The following is an 18,262-nucleotide window of genomic DNA, read 5'->3' on the forward strand; positions in this document are numbered from 1 at the left end:
ACAACCCATTTCCAACACCAAACTCCCCAGAGCAATCTTCTCTAAAGACTAAAAAGCCAAACCCTATTATATTTTTCTCTCTAAGCCCAAAAGTAAATTACACCAACATGCCAGGGAAACGCTTGCGCTTGGTTCGTTCCTCCACAAGCTTTGACGACATGAATGTGTTCAATGAGCCGTTGCCTCCACCGAAGCTGCGGACGAAAATGAAGCCACCACGCTATCCGACGAAGATTCTCACCGAAGACGATGATGTGCCTCAGTCGGCAATTATGACATTGCCGTCGCCCTCTATGAAGGAGAACGATCAAGGACATACTGGAAATTTCCTGGATAGATGTTACTACTGTAAGAAGATCCTTGATGAGAATGACAACATTTATATGTACAGGTACGTAAGTGCAATTGTAATTGCGTCCCTGAGAGTTACTTATTCTTTTAGGATTTACTTATCTAGTTCTTTAGCTAAATGAAAATTAATGGGAACATACACATATATGCTATAGATTTTTTTTTTTTTTTTTTTTTCCAACTCTCACATATAGATTCAAACTGTGTATTTATATTTCATACTGTGGCGAAATTAGGATTTAATTTAGGGTGTTGAAACTTAAAAAGACAATTGCTTAAGCATGAGGGTAATATTCCATGCCGGCGCCACTGACCGCGTACCTGTAGCTCCGCCCCTCTCTCTCTCTCTCTCTCTCTCTCTCTCTCTCTCTCTCTCTCTACATATATATATATATATATATATATATATATTTATATCCCTAACATAGGTTCTGAGAAATGTTGAGGGAAGATTGGGTGCTTGTTTGAAACTGATGGTTGAATGATTGTTGTGTTTGGTTGCTGAGAAAATATGGGGAAATTGGTGCAACAAATGTTTTCCCTGGTATACACAATTAATACATGGAAATTAATCAAGTTTCTGCTTAAAAAAAAAGGGAGCTAAAACATAATGATAATACATAAATTGTCTACCCAAAATGTGCGTAATACTAACAAATATGATAATTATAATTTAATTAGTGAAATATTAACCTGTTGTTGATGCGCTATTGCAGTTCGTTGCGTGCATTTTGTAGCTCTGAGTGCCGTGACAGACAAATTATTGTGGACAAATTGTTATGGAAAAGGTCAGGAAGATGAACAATATGCGATGGAGTTGGAGACAGTGACTGAGTCTTCAACAAAAAAAAGAAAAGCCATAGCTATAGCGCAACTACTCCACATTTGCATGCATGTCCATCCGTTTTTTATGGGACAACCGTGCATTTTTTTCCATACAATGGTTTTTGGGATAATAAGTTCATCATTACTTAGTTCGATCTGTAATTTCCTATATATATATATATTTTTTTTAGTATGTTAGCACATATGTAATGGTCTAATTAGCTTACATGTGTGAACATTATAAGAAATCATTGTTCCCATCCAAGCTCAATAAATAAAAATATGTATATATATATATATGCGTGATATACGAACAAACTATGCAGTTATTTTTTCTTTTTTTAGATATTGTCTATGTACCGATACTAAATACAGAATATATATATATATATATATATCAATTAATTTTAATCTAGTAATATTTTTCTTCTTAATATGTATTTAAAGAGATTTAAGTTCGAATTTTCATTAGTTGTTACATGTATCATCGCTTGGAACATGTAAGAGATCAACAAGAGAAATCCTTTTTGAATATGTCGTGTGTTGTTGGTTGGGCTTTGTCAAGTGGCTTATATATTTCAGCCGAACGAGAGAGCTAGTGTGTGGCACTTATAGCCCATTTGATATAAGCCCATTGAACAAAATGTTAATTAAACAAATCTTGATGAGTTATGTCTAGGTTGGTCATTGTGTGATTTAGCCGAACTCCTTCTTCTCCTTAGTGTAAAATATATCGTTGTACTCCAAAGTCCAATTAGGAGTACATCACTTATAAAAGGAGAACCGAAGGCCCTTTTTGATGTATATATATGTTTACTTAAGAGCAGATCCACCCCACAGAAAATTGCCCAGCACCCAGTCAAATTACCAGCCCAGCACCCAGTCCACACCCTCCAGCCCGTGAAACAGCCCGGCACCCAGCCCAGGCCAGGCAGCAGCCCAGCCTAAAATGGACAGACCTAGAGGCCGGTCTGTTTGTTGGCGCGTGCACAACACGCGGGGGAGATGGCGAGTAGCCGACAGCTACTGCAGGCAGTGGGGCCCGCGGTGCAGGGCAAGTGGCTGTGTCTGTCAAAGGGCTACGTGGCCCACCTCAGAGCCGTTGGATTTCCAACGGCTATTTTTTGTAGACCGTTGGATTTCCAACGGTAAAAAAAATTTAAATTTAAGTTTTAAATTGGACCGTCCGATCACAGATCAACGGTCCACGTTTATTTGACCAAAAATTAAAAAAGAAAAAAGGCCCAACGGTCAGAAATTTGACCGTTGGCCACGTGGCAGCGTGTTGGCTATTGGATTTGATTATTTTTCAAATCCAACGGTCCAGATTAATTACAACATTAAAATTTATTAAAAATTAATTAAAAAATGTCAAATTTTTTTAAAAAAATACAGAAAAATTTTAAAAAATTAATTTTTTTTTCTATAAATACCTAACCCTCATCTTCCACCTTACACCACATTTCAATATTTTCTACACTTTCTACACTTTCTACATTTGAATATTTTGTACACTTTGAGAGAAAAAAATGACTTCGTGGAAGCTCATTGAAGATCTTAGCGGAAATCTATTCAAAAAATAGTACGTTCAGATAATGACACGTGGCGTGACGAGATTGGTTAAAAATCTTATCGACATCTTGCCTAAATTATTGTAAACAGGAAGTGACACGTGGGTTGTCGGGATTGGTTGAAAATCTTAGCGGAAATCTATTCAAAAAATAGTATGTTCGGATAATGACACGTGGCGTGACGAGATTGGTTAAAAATCCTATCCGAAATTAAAACTATTTTTTTTTTTTTTTTTATAAAAAATTTATTTAATATTTTAAATGGACTGGGTGCCAGCGCATTTTGTAGGGGTGGAGATCTTTTGTGCCAGCGCATTTTTTAGACTGGGTGCCAGCACATTTTTTTAGGGGTGGAGATGCTTTGACCTATTACTGTTCATTGGGTCTATTACTGTTCAATTAAGTGGATAAATGCGCTGGGTGCTGGCGCAAAGTGGATAGGGATGGAGTTGCTCTAAGCATATAGGGATGGTTAACAACATTGCATGTGAACCCCGTACTGTAATAAATGCATGCAGTATTACTAACCGTAATTCTTGCAAATGCATCAAGTTACAATCAATGAAATGGAAGGTGCTCACTTGAAGATGAAGCCATGATGTCTAAGATGTGATTAAGACCTTCCCTTCTCTTGGAAACATATTGGAACTCTTGCTCTCAATAGGACAAGCATTCACACTATGATCGTACCTTGTAACTTACCCAAGAAAGGGTGTCGAAACCCTTGTTATAAGGATGTAACTGCTCCACCAATCATGGTTGCAGTTACTTTCAGTTTTCCAACTCCTTAGAATTGTCCTCTACGTCATTTTGTACAATACTTATAGTTTTCTCACCTTATATTATACATTGATCAACATGTATAACATTCATTACTTTATATCTCCTTTTAGTCAAATGTTATGTCATATCTTTATTAGGTGTTTTGACTCACTTCTCACATATGAGTTCTAACAAGAACAACTTACACAATACGGGTATACCGTAGCAATGAAATAAGTACCTATGTTCAAAGAATTTACACATGTTTTTATTTTATTGGCACCAAATGCCACTGTAGCAATATACTCATATGCTATGCAAATTTTTTTCCTACAAAAGAGGGTACAATAATACTTTTGTATTAATACAAAAATCTTAGAGTAAAAAACAAGGGAGAGACGAGCACAAGCTGCACAACACATCCACGTAACTAATTTTTGGACAATGTCAAAACTTTTTGTAGCATCAAAGAAAGATTAATCATGCACGTTCAAGTTTTCATAGACTTTAGCCCGCCTTCTTGCGGATTACACAGCCAACTGACCAAGTGCATGACTGAGTTGGTATATACTTATTTAACAAGAATTAAATTGATGATAAAGTCTAAAGTTGGACTAATCAAGGGAATCAAACTTAATAGACACTACTTATTAACATGAGCTAATTTATAATGATTATAAAAAAAAAATATTTAAATATATTTAGAGTTATGTACGTAAACAAATTAAAGTATAGTTGTACATGTAGAGAGATTTTTCAATGTGTCCAAAAATATGAGGTGGTACATATATTACATGTCATTATACAAGTGGAGGGACACTTGAAACATAAAACTTATCTCCACTTATATAATGAAATGTGATGTACCATCCAGCCACACTGAAAATTTATTGTATAGGTAACGCTATAACTGATGCAATTTTTTTTTCCCGAAGTTAGAATAACTGATGCAAAATTAATTATTAGTGGTTATACTCTTAGATATATTGAGATGTAAGGTTTGGAATATGTGAATTTTATGACATACTGGATGGTTTGAACATTTGTAAACCCTACACTGCCTTTACCCTTGTTTACACTACAAAACAAAATCCTACCAATGAAACAAAATCCTTGCTTATTATGTACAGTTTGAAGTATTGTAGATTCAAATAACAAAGAAACTTATTATTTCTTTATTAGAAAGGAAATTCTAATCACTACTTATACATACATACCTACCTACCTTTCCTCCATCTTTACAGTCACCTCGGTATGTATATGTGTGTGTGTGTGTATTACAAATTGTTAATAGTGTAATATGTGTAGAGATTATCCTAGCTATTACTTAATTATCAAACTAGAGAGATTTTTCAGCTACTTGTATTATTACACTTACTGTATATACTAGGTTGTCCCGATACGCTAAAAAATTTATCATTGAACTAAAAATAATTATTAGAATGAAATCATAATGGCAATGCTTCTTTAATAATTGGGAAAAAAAAACAAAAAAGAAATTAGGAAAATATGTAATTGGGAAAATATGTACCAATATTATAAGATAACATGTAGACTCATTATTCTCTGTACTCCACTGGCAATCTCTCCTAATCGTTCGTAATGATATTCTACTTGAATTCATTCATGTTATCAACCTCCACAATAATAACCATAATAATTTTTGTAAGGAATAATAACCATAATAATTAAATACCCAAAAAAAACAAAAACGTAAAGAAAGAAAGACAAAGGCTACCAAAAGCAAAGTTAGCTAGCTCCACCCCTTTTTCCAGTAGTGAGGGTGTGGTGGCGCAGAGTGTATAGCACAAACGTACAAAAACTATCCTCTTTGTCCATCATGAAATTGCTCAAAGCATACGAGTTGGATGCAACTAGCTGCGCACAACAGATCGACTTTTGGAGAATCGGCATGCCCCATGGGTAAGCATGCAAAATAACTGTACCATATTTCAGTACTTCTCTCATCATTTTCTGACAATTGATCAAGCACAGGTCGACTATGGTCTGTGTACGTTCCAAAATCACTATCTCATCAACCGCGCGTTCGAAAATAATTGCAACACTGCTAAAAAATATTAGATACTAAAGTATATGAATAAAAGTAATCCTATGATTTTTAGTATGACCTTTAGCATGGACCTAAAAAACTGCGTTGATCACATTATTTGAATTTACGAGGCATGTGGCTTATAGCTAGGCTGCCAAAAAAAAAATAAATAAATAAAACACTCATTTTTTTCTTCAGTCAAATGGAACATTCCTGGAAGCACTAACCTAGCTAAGTTGTGCAACATTATATATGGGACGTGATTCTGTTTTTTACAGCACATTCCAAGAGATATGAATGTAAACACGAATTTCCTTGCGATGAATGAAACAAGAATACGTATACAAAGTAATATTTTTATTAATATAAAATTTTGGATTACAATCTCTGATACAAAATTTGATCCTCCGGTTCGATCTCTAGGGTTGCAAAGTGTGTGTAGAATGGTTGATCCGAGGGTTGCAATAACTTACTCTCAAACCAATGAACGCCAGAAAGGTTTGACTTGTGGTAATGGAGGAATGTCATGTGTAGTGGTGCTTGATGGTTTTTCACGAGTATGGTAAAGAATCCAGAGAGCTTTTTGAGGCTTCTGAGTGTGTAGAATGTTTGGGATTTTGAGTGTCTGAGTGTGAGACTGTTTTTTGAGGGAAGACTTTTCTGTGTCTTGGGGCCTCGTATTTATAGGCTCTCCGATTGAATGAAGCTTGATCTGGTCTTGATTTTGGACTTGACTAGTTAACGAAAGAACCAAGACTTGATTTGGACTTGATTTGTGATTTGACTTCATCAAATAAATCAATCATATTTCATCCTTAATTTAGCCATCTTGATTTGGCCAATCTCCCCCAATTTGGCTTTCATTTCATTTGTTTTAATTTAAATCAGTTAATTTGATTGATTTAAATGAAAATTAATTAAAGAATTAATAAAGATAATTCCTTACATATCGAAATTTTAATGTGTTGGTGAGTATTTATTTCACATAAATTTGCTTGTCTACAATGACACAAGAAGAAAATTGAAAACAAAATGAAAAATTGAAAAATAATAGATTTTAATGTGTTGGTGAGTATTTATTTTACAGAAATCAATGGCACAAGATGGAGAAGAATATTGAAAACAAAATGAAAAACTGAAAAATAAGAGAAAGAGTTAAATAGGAAAGTGATAGAGTTAATGAAAACAATTAATGAGATTGAAGAGAGACTAAATTTTAATTAAAAGAGTTCTAGAATTTTGTTGTCAATGCAAAACTAGAGAATGCTAAGAAGACCCGCCCCACACCTTGATTTCCGATTCAAGTAATGGTTTAAAATTTGTGTTCAAACTTGAGCTTGAAACATGTGTCATGGATCCTTCCCATATATATACACTTGTGTGTTACGTACTGTAATGTTAATTCATGCACACGCAAATAGTTAGGTAATGGTCTAGCTCTTACCAGTTCCCCGGCTTCTTACTTGTATTTTACTTTTGATTACTGAAATTAATCACAAAAAGCAATAATAGTCAAGGCACAATTAAGAATTCTTCTCTATATATATAAACACTCCACAAGGTTTTTCAAATAAAGAAAATGGGTTTCTTTTGATGGTGGAATCATGGCCGACAAGGGCATCATCAAGTATCAAAAGCCATTTTCTTTAAAGTTACATATGTTCCAAACTTTGACATGGGTGGAGGAATATAATAAGTAGTTTCTCTTATTTCCTTTCACTTTGAGCTTGGGTGGTGGAAGTTGCATTTTCTCCCACCAAATGTTGGCCGACAGGAACACATCTTATGAAACTTCAAAGGTGGAATATAAGGGAGATTTAAACAGTTCTGGGTGGGGTTATAGTGTTCTCAACATATATTGACACAAAAGATAAACCCAAAAAGAAAACAGTGAACAAAGATTTTGTGTAACCTAAAGTTGGATTACACGGGGTTGGTTTTAGGTATATATGAGGATCCTTTTCCAAAGAATTCCTTGTTTATTGTTGGCGAGGGGCTAACATCAAAACCGCATCATAATTTCTCCTTCTCTCTCACAACACAAGCAAACACCTCACCCCACACAACCCCCCCCCCCCCCCCCCCCCTTTCAGCCTAAAAGAATTGGTTAACCTTAAATAGTTTCTATATCATGGTTTGAGATCCACTTCAAATCTCTATGTCCGAAGCCCACGGAATGAAAATTCGAACCACACAATTTCAATCTTATGACCTCCATTAACCTATCTCATTCATCCACTTTACAAAAAAAATCAAAATTTGAATGGCATGGATCTCTTTCTCTCTCTCTTTTAAACTATCTAGATCTCTCGGTCCGTGAGCTCTGAAATGTATCTCATTCCCTGTATCATGCCATCATAACTGCATTGCCCCTGACATAACAATCAAAGAAATCATACACGCAGGGAATAAATTAATTAGATAATGAATTTTTACTAGGGTACTAGATAAATCTTGATTTGAATCACTGCATTTTCTTTGACTCTTGTTCGTATTTTATCCGGATCCAAATAAACAGAAATGGTAGTATAACTGATCCGCGAGCTACATATAGAGAGATTTGGAATGTATCTCATTCCCTATATCATGCCAGCATAACTGCCTTGCCCATGAAATAACTATCAGTGAAATCATACATGCATGGAATAAATTAATTAGATAATTAATTTCTACTAAACCAAAAAGAAAAATCTTATATTTCAGTTAATTTACGTGATTATAACTATTAATTACTAGTCTAATGAATTCCTCTTCTTTTGTTAGAGCAGATCTGAAAGTGCACATCATCTTCCAATTATTAGTTAGCAAGAGCTAGTTAACAATGGAAATGTGGAGAAAAAAATTATGGACTGATTTCGAATAAAACTGGTAAAAGACGAACAACCTACGGTTTCATCAACCTCTGCATACCACAAGTACTTTTTTGAACCTACATTATCCATTATGAAAAAACATTCTCGAATGATGATTTAGAAGTGAAAGGTAATAAATGATATAACAGAAATGCCACATGACATTATTCTAGTGATTGAGTTTGTTAATATAGTTAGAAGGGTATTACTATCATTGGGATATATGGTTATATAAGAGATTGTATAACTATCATTTTCTTAAGTTCAGTTGTATAGCTAGAAGATTTGGTGATAGGTTTTGTGGATGCTTTCTTGTTTGCAACATCAACCTCAAAAGTGGAACTTGTATCAAAGATGTGGGAATGAACATTCAATTATTTGATCACTTGAAGGGTAATCTTCACAATGATAGATGAGACTGATAAGCAGTGATTCCAGATGGCAATAAACGTAAGATTTTGGAGTTTCATGACAATGAAAACAATCTTGCTGTTGTCAAATATGGGGAAAATTTGATATCCAATGGCAATGAGAATTTTGGTGTTGATGGTCATGAATGTAATGAGCATTCTGATGGAGTGAATTCCTCTGTGGTGATCCCTCATATTCTGTTTAGGGATGAAATTATTGACATAGAAGTGAAGCAGGTAGGCTTTGAACAAATTGCTACAAGGTTTCTTGAGAAGAATGAGGTGCCAAATTGTATTACTAGAATATGGTGTCAATGGTTGGGGAAAATGACAGCTAGCAATGGTTTACTCAAGGTTCCTGAGCATGACTTTGTTGTCGTTACCTTCAACTACAATATTGATTTAGGTAGAAAAGGGTTACTTGATGATGTAAAGTTGCTTCTTTCATCAAGTCCTACAGAAGAAACAGAGAATGGTGAATGCAATACTAGTAAGAGAAAGAAGTTCTTTTCTGACCCCGAGGATATTAGTGAATCTCTAAGTAATCAATTTGATTCATGTGGGGAAGATTTATCTGCTTCATAGTTTTAGGTGCAACGTTGACATGGGGTTTCTGCAGTGTTTAGCTTCATAACAGTAATTGCATATATATTTACAAAAGGATTGCATGGTCCAATGTTCTTGAAGCATTGCAGACATCTTGGTCTTGTAGTTCCAGATGAGTCTCAAATACCTGGCGAGTTCAAACTTCACTTGGATACTCTAAGTTTAGTTTAAGGCGGGAGTAATAAATGATATAACAGAAATGCCACATGGCATTATTCTAGTGATTGAGTTTGTTAATATAGTTAGAAGGGTATTACTTTCATTGAGACATATGGCTATATAAGGGATTGCATAGCTATCATTTTCTTAAGTTCAGTTGTATACATTTTATCTAATCAATCAATACAATCTCTCTTGTTTCTCTCTACCAATTCTTTCTCTTCCTCTGTACCAATTTCATCTTTTGTAATGTAGTTAATATGGTATCAGAGCCGCCAGGCTCAAGCCATGGATTCTGGTGGTTCGACTTCCTATTATTTTTCATCTGTTTCTAGCTTTAGTTTCTTTCCAAATTTTCATTAGATGTTCCGATAAATTTCTGGGTGCTTTCGCAATCGTTTTATTACTTCTGGGTTGTTTTATTTTTGGGTTTCTTGTTCTGGTTCATTGGGTTTTTGGGTTTCATAAGCTTTGGTGCTTCTGTTTCACTCGCTTTACCTGAACCAGATGCATTGAAGTTGATTCTTGGTAGGTCTACTTGTGCTTGTTGTCAAACGAAAGCCGGAATAGTCTTATCAAGTGCTGCTCTTACATCCTCGAAATCAAATTTTCTTTCCTTTGCATTTTCTCTTACACTGGAAGCCGGTGTATTCTCATGAGTTGGTGGTGCGTCATCATAATCTTGTGATTCTTGTTTGCTGAAATAAGGTTTTCCTCATAATTTGGGTTCTATTTAGTTGCTTGACTCAATCGTCTCGGAATTTCTCTTTTGCGTTGATGATTGGAAAGTGGGATCTTGGACTATGTCAGGTTGTTTCTTGTATTTGTCATCTTCTTTATGCATATATGGTGTTTGTGGAATTGTTGCAGAAGATAAAGTGTGATATTTTATACATGATTAATTGTGAAGGCCATTGACATTAGTTGAAGAATGATGAAATATAGTTTCTTGATTGTTGGCCAAGATAATTTTGTGTTAATGGTTATTCAGATTATGGTCTCTTCTTGGTGTTGTTCGCATATCAGCTCTCTGTGCTCTATATCTGCCACTTTGATCTATGTTATGTTATCTGTTGTGGAGAAAATTTCTCAACTTTGTGCAGTTCACATGTTTGAAGAAATGCCCATCTCAAGTTGTCTTGTGAAGTTGGTGAAGACACATGTTTGTCAAGTTGTTTTGTTGTTTTTTGGATGAATTGTCTAAAGATAAACTATTGTTTCATTCAATGATTTGGTTGGATTACAAGATTTCAAGAAAGTGTCATTCTTTCTTGATGGTTAAGAAAGTATCATTCTTTCTTTGATTCCATAGAATTTGTCAAGAGTATCATTCTCTTGTTGCCTTAGAATTTGTCAAGAGTATCATTCTCTTGTTGCTTTAGAACGTGTCAAGAATGTCATTCTCTTGTTTCTTTATAATTTGTCAAGAGTGTCATTCTCTTGTTGCCTTAGCATTTGTGTCAAGAGTGTCATTCTTTTGCTGCTTAGAAGAACTTATCTGTTTTGATTTCTGGATTGCACTTGTGTCTTTCATCATGGCTTCACCAACAGGTAAAGTTGTTGTCTTGTGTGATGATAATGGAGTGAGCAGAGGTTTTGGTTTATGTCTCAACTTTTCAAGAAGCTGCAAAAGCTCTCAGTAATCTTTTGGTCAGTAGTTACAAAGGTGTCATGGGGTGCACTTATTTGATTCAGGGTTTTGGGACAGCTAGAATATTTGGTGATAGGTTTTGTGGGTGCTTTCTTGTTTGCAGCATCAGCCTCAAAAGTGGAACTTGTATAAAAAATGTGGGAATGAACATTCAATTGTTTGATCACTTGAAAGGTAATCTTCACAATGACAGATGAGACTGATAAGAAATTGGTGATTCCAGATGGCAATAAACGTAAGATTTTGGAGTCTCATGAAAATGAAAACAATCTTGCTGTTGTCAAATATGGGGAAAATTTGATATCTAATGGCAATGAGAATTTTGGTGCAGATGGTCATGAATGTAATGAGCATTCTGATGCAGTGAATTCCTCTGTAGTGATCCCTCATATTCTGTTTAGGGATGAAATTACTGACATAGAAGTGAAATAGTTAGGCTTCAAATTGTATTACTAGAATATGGTGTCAATGGTTGGGGAAATTGACAGCTAGCAATGGTTTACTCAAGGTTCCTGAGCATGACTTTGTTGTCGTTACCTTCAGCTACAATATTGATTTAGGTAGAAAAGAGTTACTTGATTATGTAAAGTTGCTTCTTTCATCCAGTCCTACTGAAGAAATAGAGAATGGTGAATGCAGCAGCAGTAAGAGAAAGAAGTTCTTCTTTGACCCCGTGGATATTAGTGAATCTCTAAGTAATCAGTTTGATTCATGTGGGCAAGATTCATCTACTTCGTAGTTTTAGGTGCAGCGTTGACATGGGGTTTCTGCAGTGTTTAGCTTCATAACAGTAATTGCAGATATATTTACAAAAGGATTGCACAGTCCAATGTTCTTGAAGCATTGCAAACATCTTGGTCTTGTAGTTCCAGATGAGTCTCAAATACCTGGCGAGTTCAAACTTCACTTGGATATTGCAAGTTTAGTTTAAGGGGGAGTAATAAATGATATAACAGAAATGCCACATCGCATTATTCTAGTGATTGATTGAGTTTATTGAGATATATGGCTATATAAGGAATTGTATAACTATCATTTTCTTAAGTTCAGTTGTATACATTTTCTCTAATCAATCAATACAATCTCTCTTATTTCACTCTACCAATTCTTTCTCTTCCTCTGTACCAATTTCATCTTTTGCAATGTAGTTAATAAAAGGCTTGTATACTTGCATATGAATAGAATGTTGGATGAAGATGAACATGTTAAAGCTGATTGCCAATTGAACACATGTATATGATAAATTTTCTAGGCCCAGCATGGTCTACCACCAACAACATCATCATTTTTGTCCCAACTTTTTATCACATAATGTTTCGATGATATTAGGAGTAGAAACTCTCATATATATTAATTATATATTATTTTGTTATATGACAAATGTGTGATTTTATTCTGAACAATATGATTATTGGATAGAAGAGTTTGGAGTCATCTGGCGATGAAATATCGAAACTGGGATCCGTAAGCATGATATAAACACCATTTAAGATGTTACGGTAACAAAGTACGCAAGTCCCTTTAATCTCCCACATTAGAATTAGCATGAAACAAGTGATACGTGAGATTAATATTCTTGCACCCTATAAATCAGCAATAATATAATAAATCGAGTCAATCTTTCGAATGTTGAGATCGTAAGATCAATGCCTTAAGTTACAAGTCATGCCAAATTTCCCTCTATTTTTTTAACTAGACTTCCTTTTTTATATCATTTGAAGAGGTTGACCCCAAAAAAATGGAGCGAACAGACTTCTTTGTTTACACGCCTTTAGAGTTTAGTTGTGTATATATAGTTGGGATGATTATTTCTTACTAGCTAGTAACTCTTGGTCTTCGTATAGGTATATATCATGTCCAATATGTATAATTCATTGATACACACGGTATGTTTTTCTATCCGTTTGAGGTATTGTTTGGACCCAAAATTACACAATCGGTCTGAATGATCGAGGCTATTGAGTGAATGAAGTTTGAAGCCATTAGGTGTCTAAGTCAAGATAATTTTAGTTATTGTTAAGGAATAATGTTGTGATTTTTATCATAATAATTATCTCTTAATAATATATTGAATTATCTAGAGCACAGTTGGGTGATAAAGTCATGGTGATCTGATACGATGCCGTGTGAATTAATACTAGTGCAATCTCGTGGATAGATGGTATGATTATCATGAATGAAGTTAGGAGTATGGCAGATTATCTTCCATGCATTTATACAAATACAATGGAGATAAAGATGAGATCGTATTATCATTGGAATTTGATCAAAGTTAGTTGGCTTAGATAAAGATGATCTGTTAACCATTGTTGATTGGTCAACAAGGTGGAGGAAATTGGGTTACTCATCCAGCACGGGGTAACTTGCCTAGATAATTAGCCAATAAAGGTGCTGTTTATTTTATGAACCCATGCACGTGGAAATATGGGATAAAAGATGGCATATGCCATTTTATCCCGTTGTGATTTCACCTAATGGCGCGATAATTGAGATTGGGATAAAAGTATAAGAAATGACTCTTGGATTTCTCATTTCTTAATGAATAAGAAATTACAATCAGTTTATATATACATGTGAGAAAATAGCTTAGTAACTAATTAAACCTGATTAACTAACTAATCTAGGATTAGTTACATGGACAGCTGTAACAAACTAGAAAGTAAAATACACCAGACTATACATGTGTTATAGGTGCCTTATTACACCCCTTCAAGCTGAACGGAGGAGGGCCGAGGCAAAGCTTGGAACGAAGGAGTTGAAACCGAGCTTTAGAAAGAGATTTAGTGTGGATATCAGCAAGCTGGGACTGAGTATTGAGATAGTGCACCTGAAGCAGCTTGGCAAGAACAAGTTCACGTATGTAATGATAATCAATTTCCACGTGTTTGGTACGAGCATGAAAGACGGGATTTGAGGCCAGAGAAATAGCAGAAACATTGTCACACCAAAGAGTAGGAATAGTAGTGAGAGGAAGAGCAACATCTCTGAAAATCTTACAAATCCAGGTGAGTTCAGCTGCTGTGTGGGCAAGGGAGCGATATTCGGCCTCTGTAGAAGATCGAGCAACTGTATGTTGCTTCTTGGCGCTCCAACTAATCAAGTTGCGACCCAAAAATATACAATATCCACTGGTGGACCTGCGATCAAACACACAACCTGCCCAATCGGCATCAGAGTAAGCAGTAAGATGCAAGGGACCCTTCTTAAACCACATGCCTTGATCAAATGTGCCTTTTAAGAACCGTAAGATCCGTTTAACTGCCTGAAAGTGGGAATCGCGTGGACAGTGAAGGAATTGACAGACTTGATTCACGGCAAAGGAAAGATCCGGGCGTGTCCAAGTGAGATACTGTAAAGCCCCAACGATAGACCTGTAGTCTTTAGGATCAGCCAAAGGATCACCAACATGATCAAGCTTCTGAGATCCGAGAGGAGTAGAACAGGGCTTACAACCTGCCATGTTGGTCTTGACTAAGAGATCTAAAGCATATTTGCTTTGAGACAGGAAAATACCCTCAGCAGATCTGTGAACTTCGAGGCCAAGAAAATAGTGCAAGGGACCCAAATCCTTAACAGGAAATAAGGAACGAAGTTGCTGAATAAACTGTTGACACAGAGATGTATTGGGACCAGTCACGAGGATATCGTCCACATAGACAAGAACAAGGACAGGGGAAGGTTGAAGCTTCACAAACAGATAGCAATCAGAGGTTGAGTTTGTAAAACCAAGAGAGATCAAAGCTTGAAACAGCCTGTCATACCATGCCCGAGGGGCTTGCTTTAAGCCATAGAGGGATTTGTGAAGTTTACAAACAGATGAGGGTTGTAAAGGATCAATGAAACCGGGGGGTTGCTGCATAAACACATCCTCTTGAAGATTGCCATGGAGAAAAACATTGCTGATATCCAGTTGGTGTAAAAACCAATCATATTGCACTGCCAGTGTAAGAAGAATACGAATAGTAACCGGTTTAGCAACCGGACTGAAAGTCTCCTGGAAATCAGTACCCTCTTGTTGATGGAAGCCCTTAGCAACAAGATGGGCTTTGTACCGATCAATAGAACCATCAGGTTTCCGTTTGATCCGGAAAACCCATTTGCAGCCGACCAAGTTTTGATTGGGAGAGGAAGGGACAAGAGTCTAGGTGCCGGTGGATTGGAGGGCTTGAAATTCTTCAAGCATGGCTTTATGCCAATGATCATACTTGGAGGCTTGCAAATAAGTAGTAGGCACAAATGAACTAGGATCGATAGGGTGTTTGGTAGCTGCGAGCACTCGAGGCTTGAAGATGCCAGCTTTAGATCTGGTGAGCATGGGATGATTGTTGGCTGGAACTGAAACAATGGGAGAAGGAGCAGGAGAGGGCTCGGGAGATGAAGAAGAAGTGGGATGGGGCTGGGGAGAGGGAGATGGAGAGGCAGTAGATGGAGGAGGGGTGTCGCGAGGGCCTGAAGAGAACAGTGAAGAAGATGTGGTGGCATGAAGGCTGGACTGAGGAAATGGCAGGGAGAACTCAGGTGACAGAGAGAGAGGGACAGAGGAAGAACTCTGTGAAGAACCATGGTGAAGAAAAGAGGAATCATGAAAAGGAAAATGATCTTCATTGAAGAGAACATGCCGGGAAATATAGACACGATTAGAAGATACATCGAGACACCGATAACCTTTGTGTTGCAGGCTATAACCAAGAAACACACAAGGCTTGCTTTTACCATCCAATTTGGATTGCAGATAGGGCTTGAGCCAAGGGTAGCAACAACAACCAAACACTTTTAACTTGGAATAATCAGGAGGCTTATTAAAAAAAAGTTCCCATGGAGACTGAGAAGATCCAGAAATAGGCATGCGATTTATAAGATACAGGGCAGTAGAAAAGGCTTCGACCCAAAACTGGTGAGGAACTTTAGAAGCAACAAGAAGTGTCTGTGCAGTCTCAGTAAGATGTCGATGCTTGCGTTCCACATACCCATTTTGCTCAGGAGTGTGTGGACAACTAAATTGATGAGAAATACCATGTTGAAGCAAGAAAGAAGAGAAAGTAGAACCAGTGAACTCACCCCCTGAGTCTGTGCGAAAGATCTTGATTTTATTTCCAAGTAAGTTTTCAACATAAGCTTTGAACATTACAAAAGTAGAGAAGACTTCGGACTTGCATTTTAAAGGAAACAGCTAACTGTATTTGCTATACTCATCTACAAAGAGAACATAGTACTAATAGCCACTAACAGATGAAACTGGACAGGGACCCCAGACATCACCATGAATTAAGTGCAACCTATCTGAGACAGTAGTAGTACTAGAAGAAAATGGGAGCTTGTGATGTTTACCAATTGCACAGTCTGCACAAAAAAAAACTGAATAGAAGCTGAAGTATGAGGAACAAGCTTATTAGTACGTAAGATCCTTCTGAAAATAGCTGTGGAAGAATGACCAAGGCGTTTATGCCATTGTTGTAACGAAGCTTGAGTGCTAACAAGTGCAGAATAGGAAGCTTGAAAAGGCTGGCCTTGCAGAGGATAGAAGCCATCCCTAACTGGGCCGCGAAAAAGCATCTTCCCAGTGGAACGGTCTTGATGACAGAACCATCAGAATCAAGGGTTAAAGAGCAATAATTGTCTCGAAGAAATTGATATACAGAGAGCAAATTGAACTTCATCAGTGGCACATGAAGAACATTATGTAACCGAAAAGCAGCATGTGGTGTTTGGAGAATAGAAGAACCTGTATGGTGAATTGGCATACCTTGGCCATCACCATCATAAACCTTGTCTTCACCAGAATACGAAATGGGAGAAGATATTGCAGAGATATCATTGGTGACATGCGCAGTAGCACCAGAGTCCATAAGCCAGGTAGGCTGAGAAGAAGAAGCAGTAGTGGCACACATAGCAGCAAGCTTGGCAGGGGGAATCTTTCCAACAAAAGCATGGTTCATCCGAGCATAGCAGTCAAGAGCCTCATGATCTGAAGAATTGCATATTTGACAAGGAGATCGATGGCCAGAAGAACGATTGAATCCACCAGAGTTGCGATTGAAATTACCAGAATTATGATAAAAAGAACCATTTCCAGGGCCAGAGTTGGGATAATTGCCACGATAGTGGCCACGACCTCGATTGTTTTTCTGAAAATTGCTTCGACCACGATTATTACGCTGGAAATTATTGCGAGTGCTATATGTGGAATGTTGAGGAGCATATGCCTGTGAGGGAGGAGGCGTAGGTAAAAGACCTTGCTGAAGAGATGAAGTGTGAGCAGCAAAGGCTTGAAATGGTTCAGTGAGAGACGAGGACGGAGCTTTCTTCTTGCGATGCATGAAAAGCTCTTTGTTCAGAAGTAATCCATGAAGTTCATCTAAGGAAGAAGATGAAATTCGAAACAGAATCGAATCAATGAAAGATTCGTAATCATCAGAGAGTCCATTTAGGGTAACAGCGATGAGATCTGGTTCCGACACCAGTGCACCGGCAGCCATAAGAGCATCAGAGATGCTTTTGATACATTGCAGATAATCAGAAATTGACAAATCTTCTTTCTGAACCGCATGAAGACGCGATCGGAGCTGGTGAATGTGCGCCGCCGAGACTCCGCCAAAATGTTGTTCCAGAATCTGCCATAATTCGCGAGACGAGGTGACGCCAACAGTGAATGGAATAAGATCTTCAGAGAGAGTGGAGTTCAGCCAGATGAGGATATTTTGATCCTTTTCAAACCAGATCTCGAAATCAGGGTTAGGAACTGCAGTACTTGTACCAGATTGATTGAGAAGAAAAGGCGGTGGGCAAGTCTCCGAGCCATCGATGATACCTGTAAGCTTGTAACGCCGGAAAATTGGAGCAAAAAGAGCCTTCCAGACGAGATAATTGTCCTTCTTAAGCTTTGTAGGAACCATACAACTGATGTTTTGGATGGAAATTGAAGAAATCGAAGAATTAGGGTTTATCGGAGTGGGATTTGATGAAAGAGGAGAGGGATTCTGAGCAAAAACTTCTGGATTTGCAGGCGAAGAAGTAGAAGACGCCAT

At 36.9% G+C, this 18,262-nt stretch overlaps 1 protein-coding gene across 1 annotated transcript; it reads right to left on the reverse strand.

Annotated features, from left to right (window-relative positions):
• Positions 1 to 13,911: 13,911 nt before the first annotated feature.
• On the reverse strand, positions 13,912 to 18,262 carry LOC148698283 (uncharacterized). The gene is made up of 4 exons (XM_088690420.1): positions 16,684 to 18,262; positions 16,465 to 16,577; positions 15,387 to 15,786; positions 13,912 to 15,173 (listed from the first exon to the last, which is right to left on the reverse strand). Exons 1-4 carry the CDS (start codon positions 18,260 to 18,262, stop codon positions 13,912 to 13,914), a joined length of 3,354 nt encoding a protein of 1,117 aa, XP_088546546.1.

Source organism: Pyrus communis, chromosome 3, assembly GCF_041283825.1.
Source record: "Pyrus communis isolate YQ-2024b chromosome 3, ASM4128382v1, whole genome shotgun sequence".
NCBI lineage: Eukaryota > Viridiplantae > Streptophyta > Magnoliopsida > Rosales > Rosaceae > Pyrus > Pyrus communis.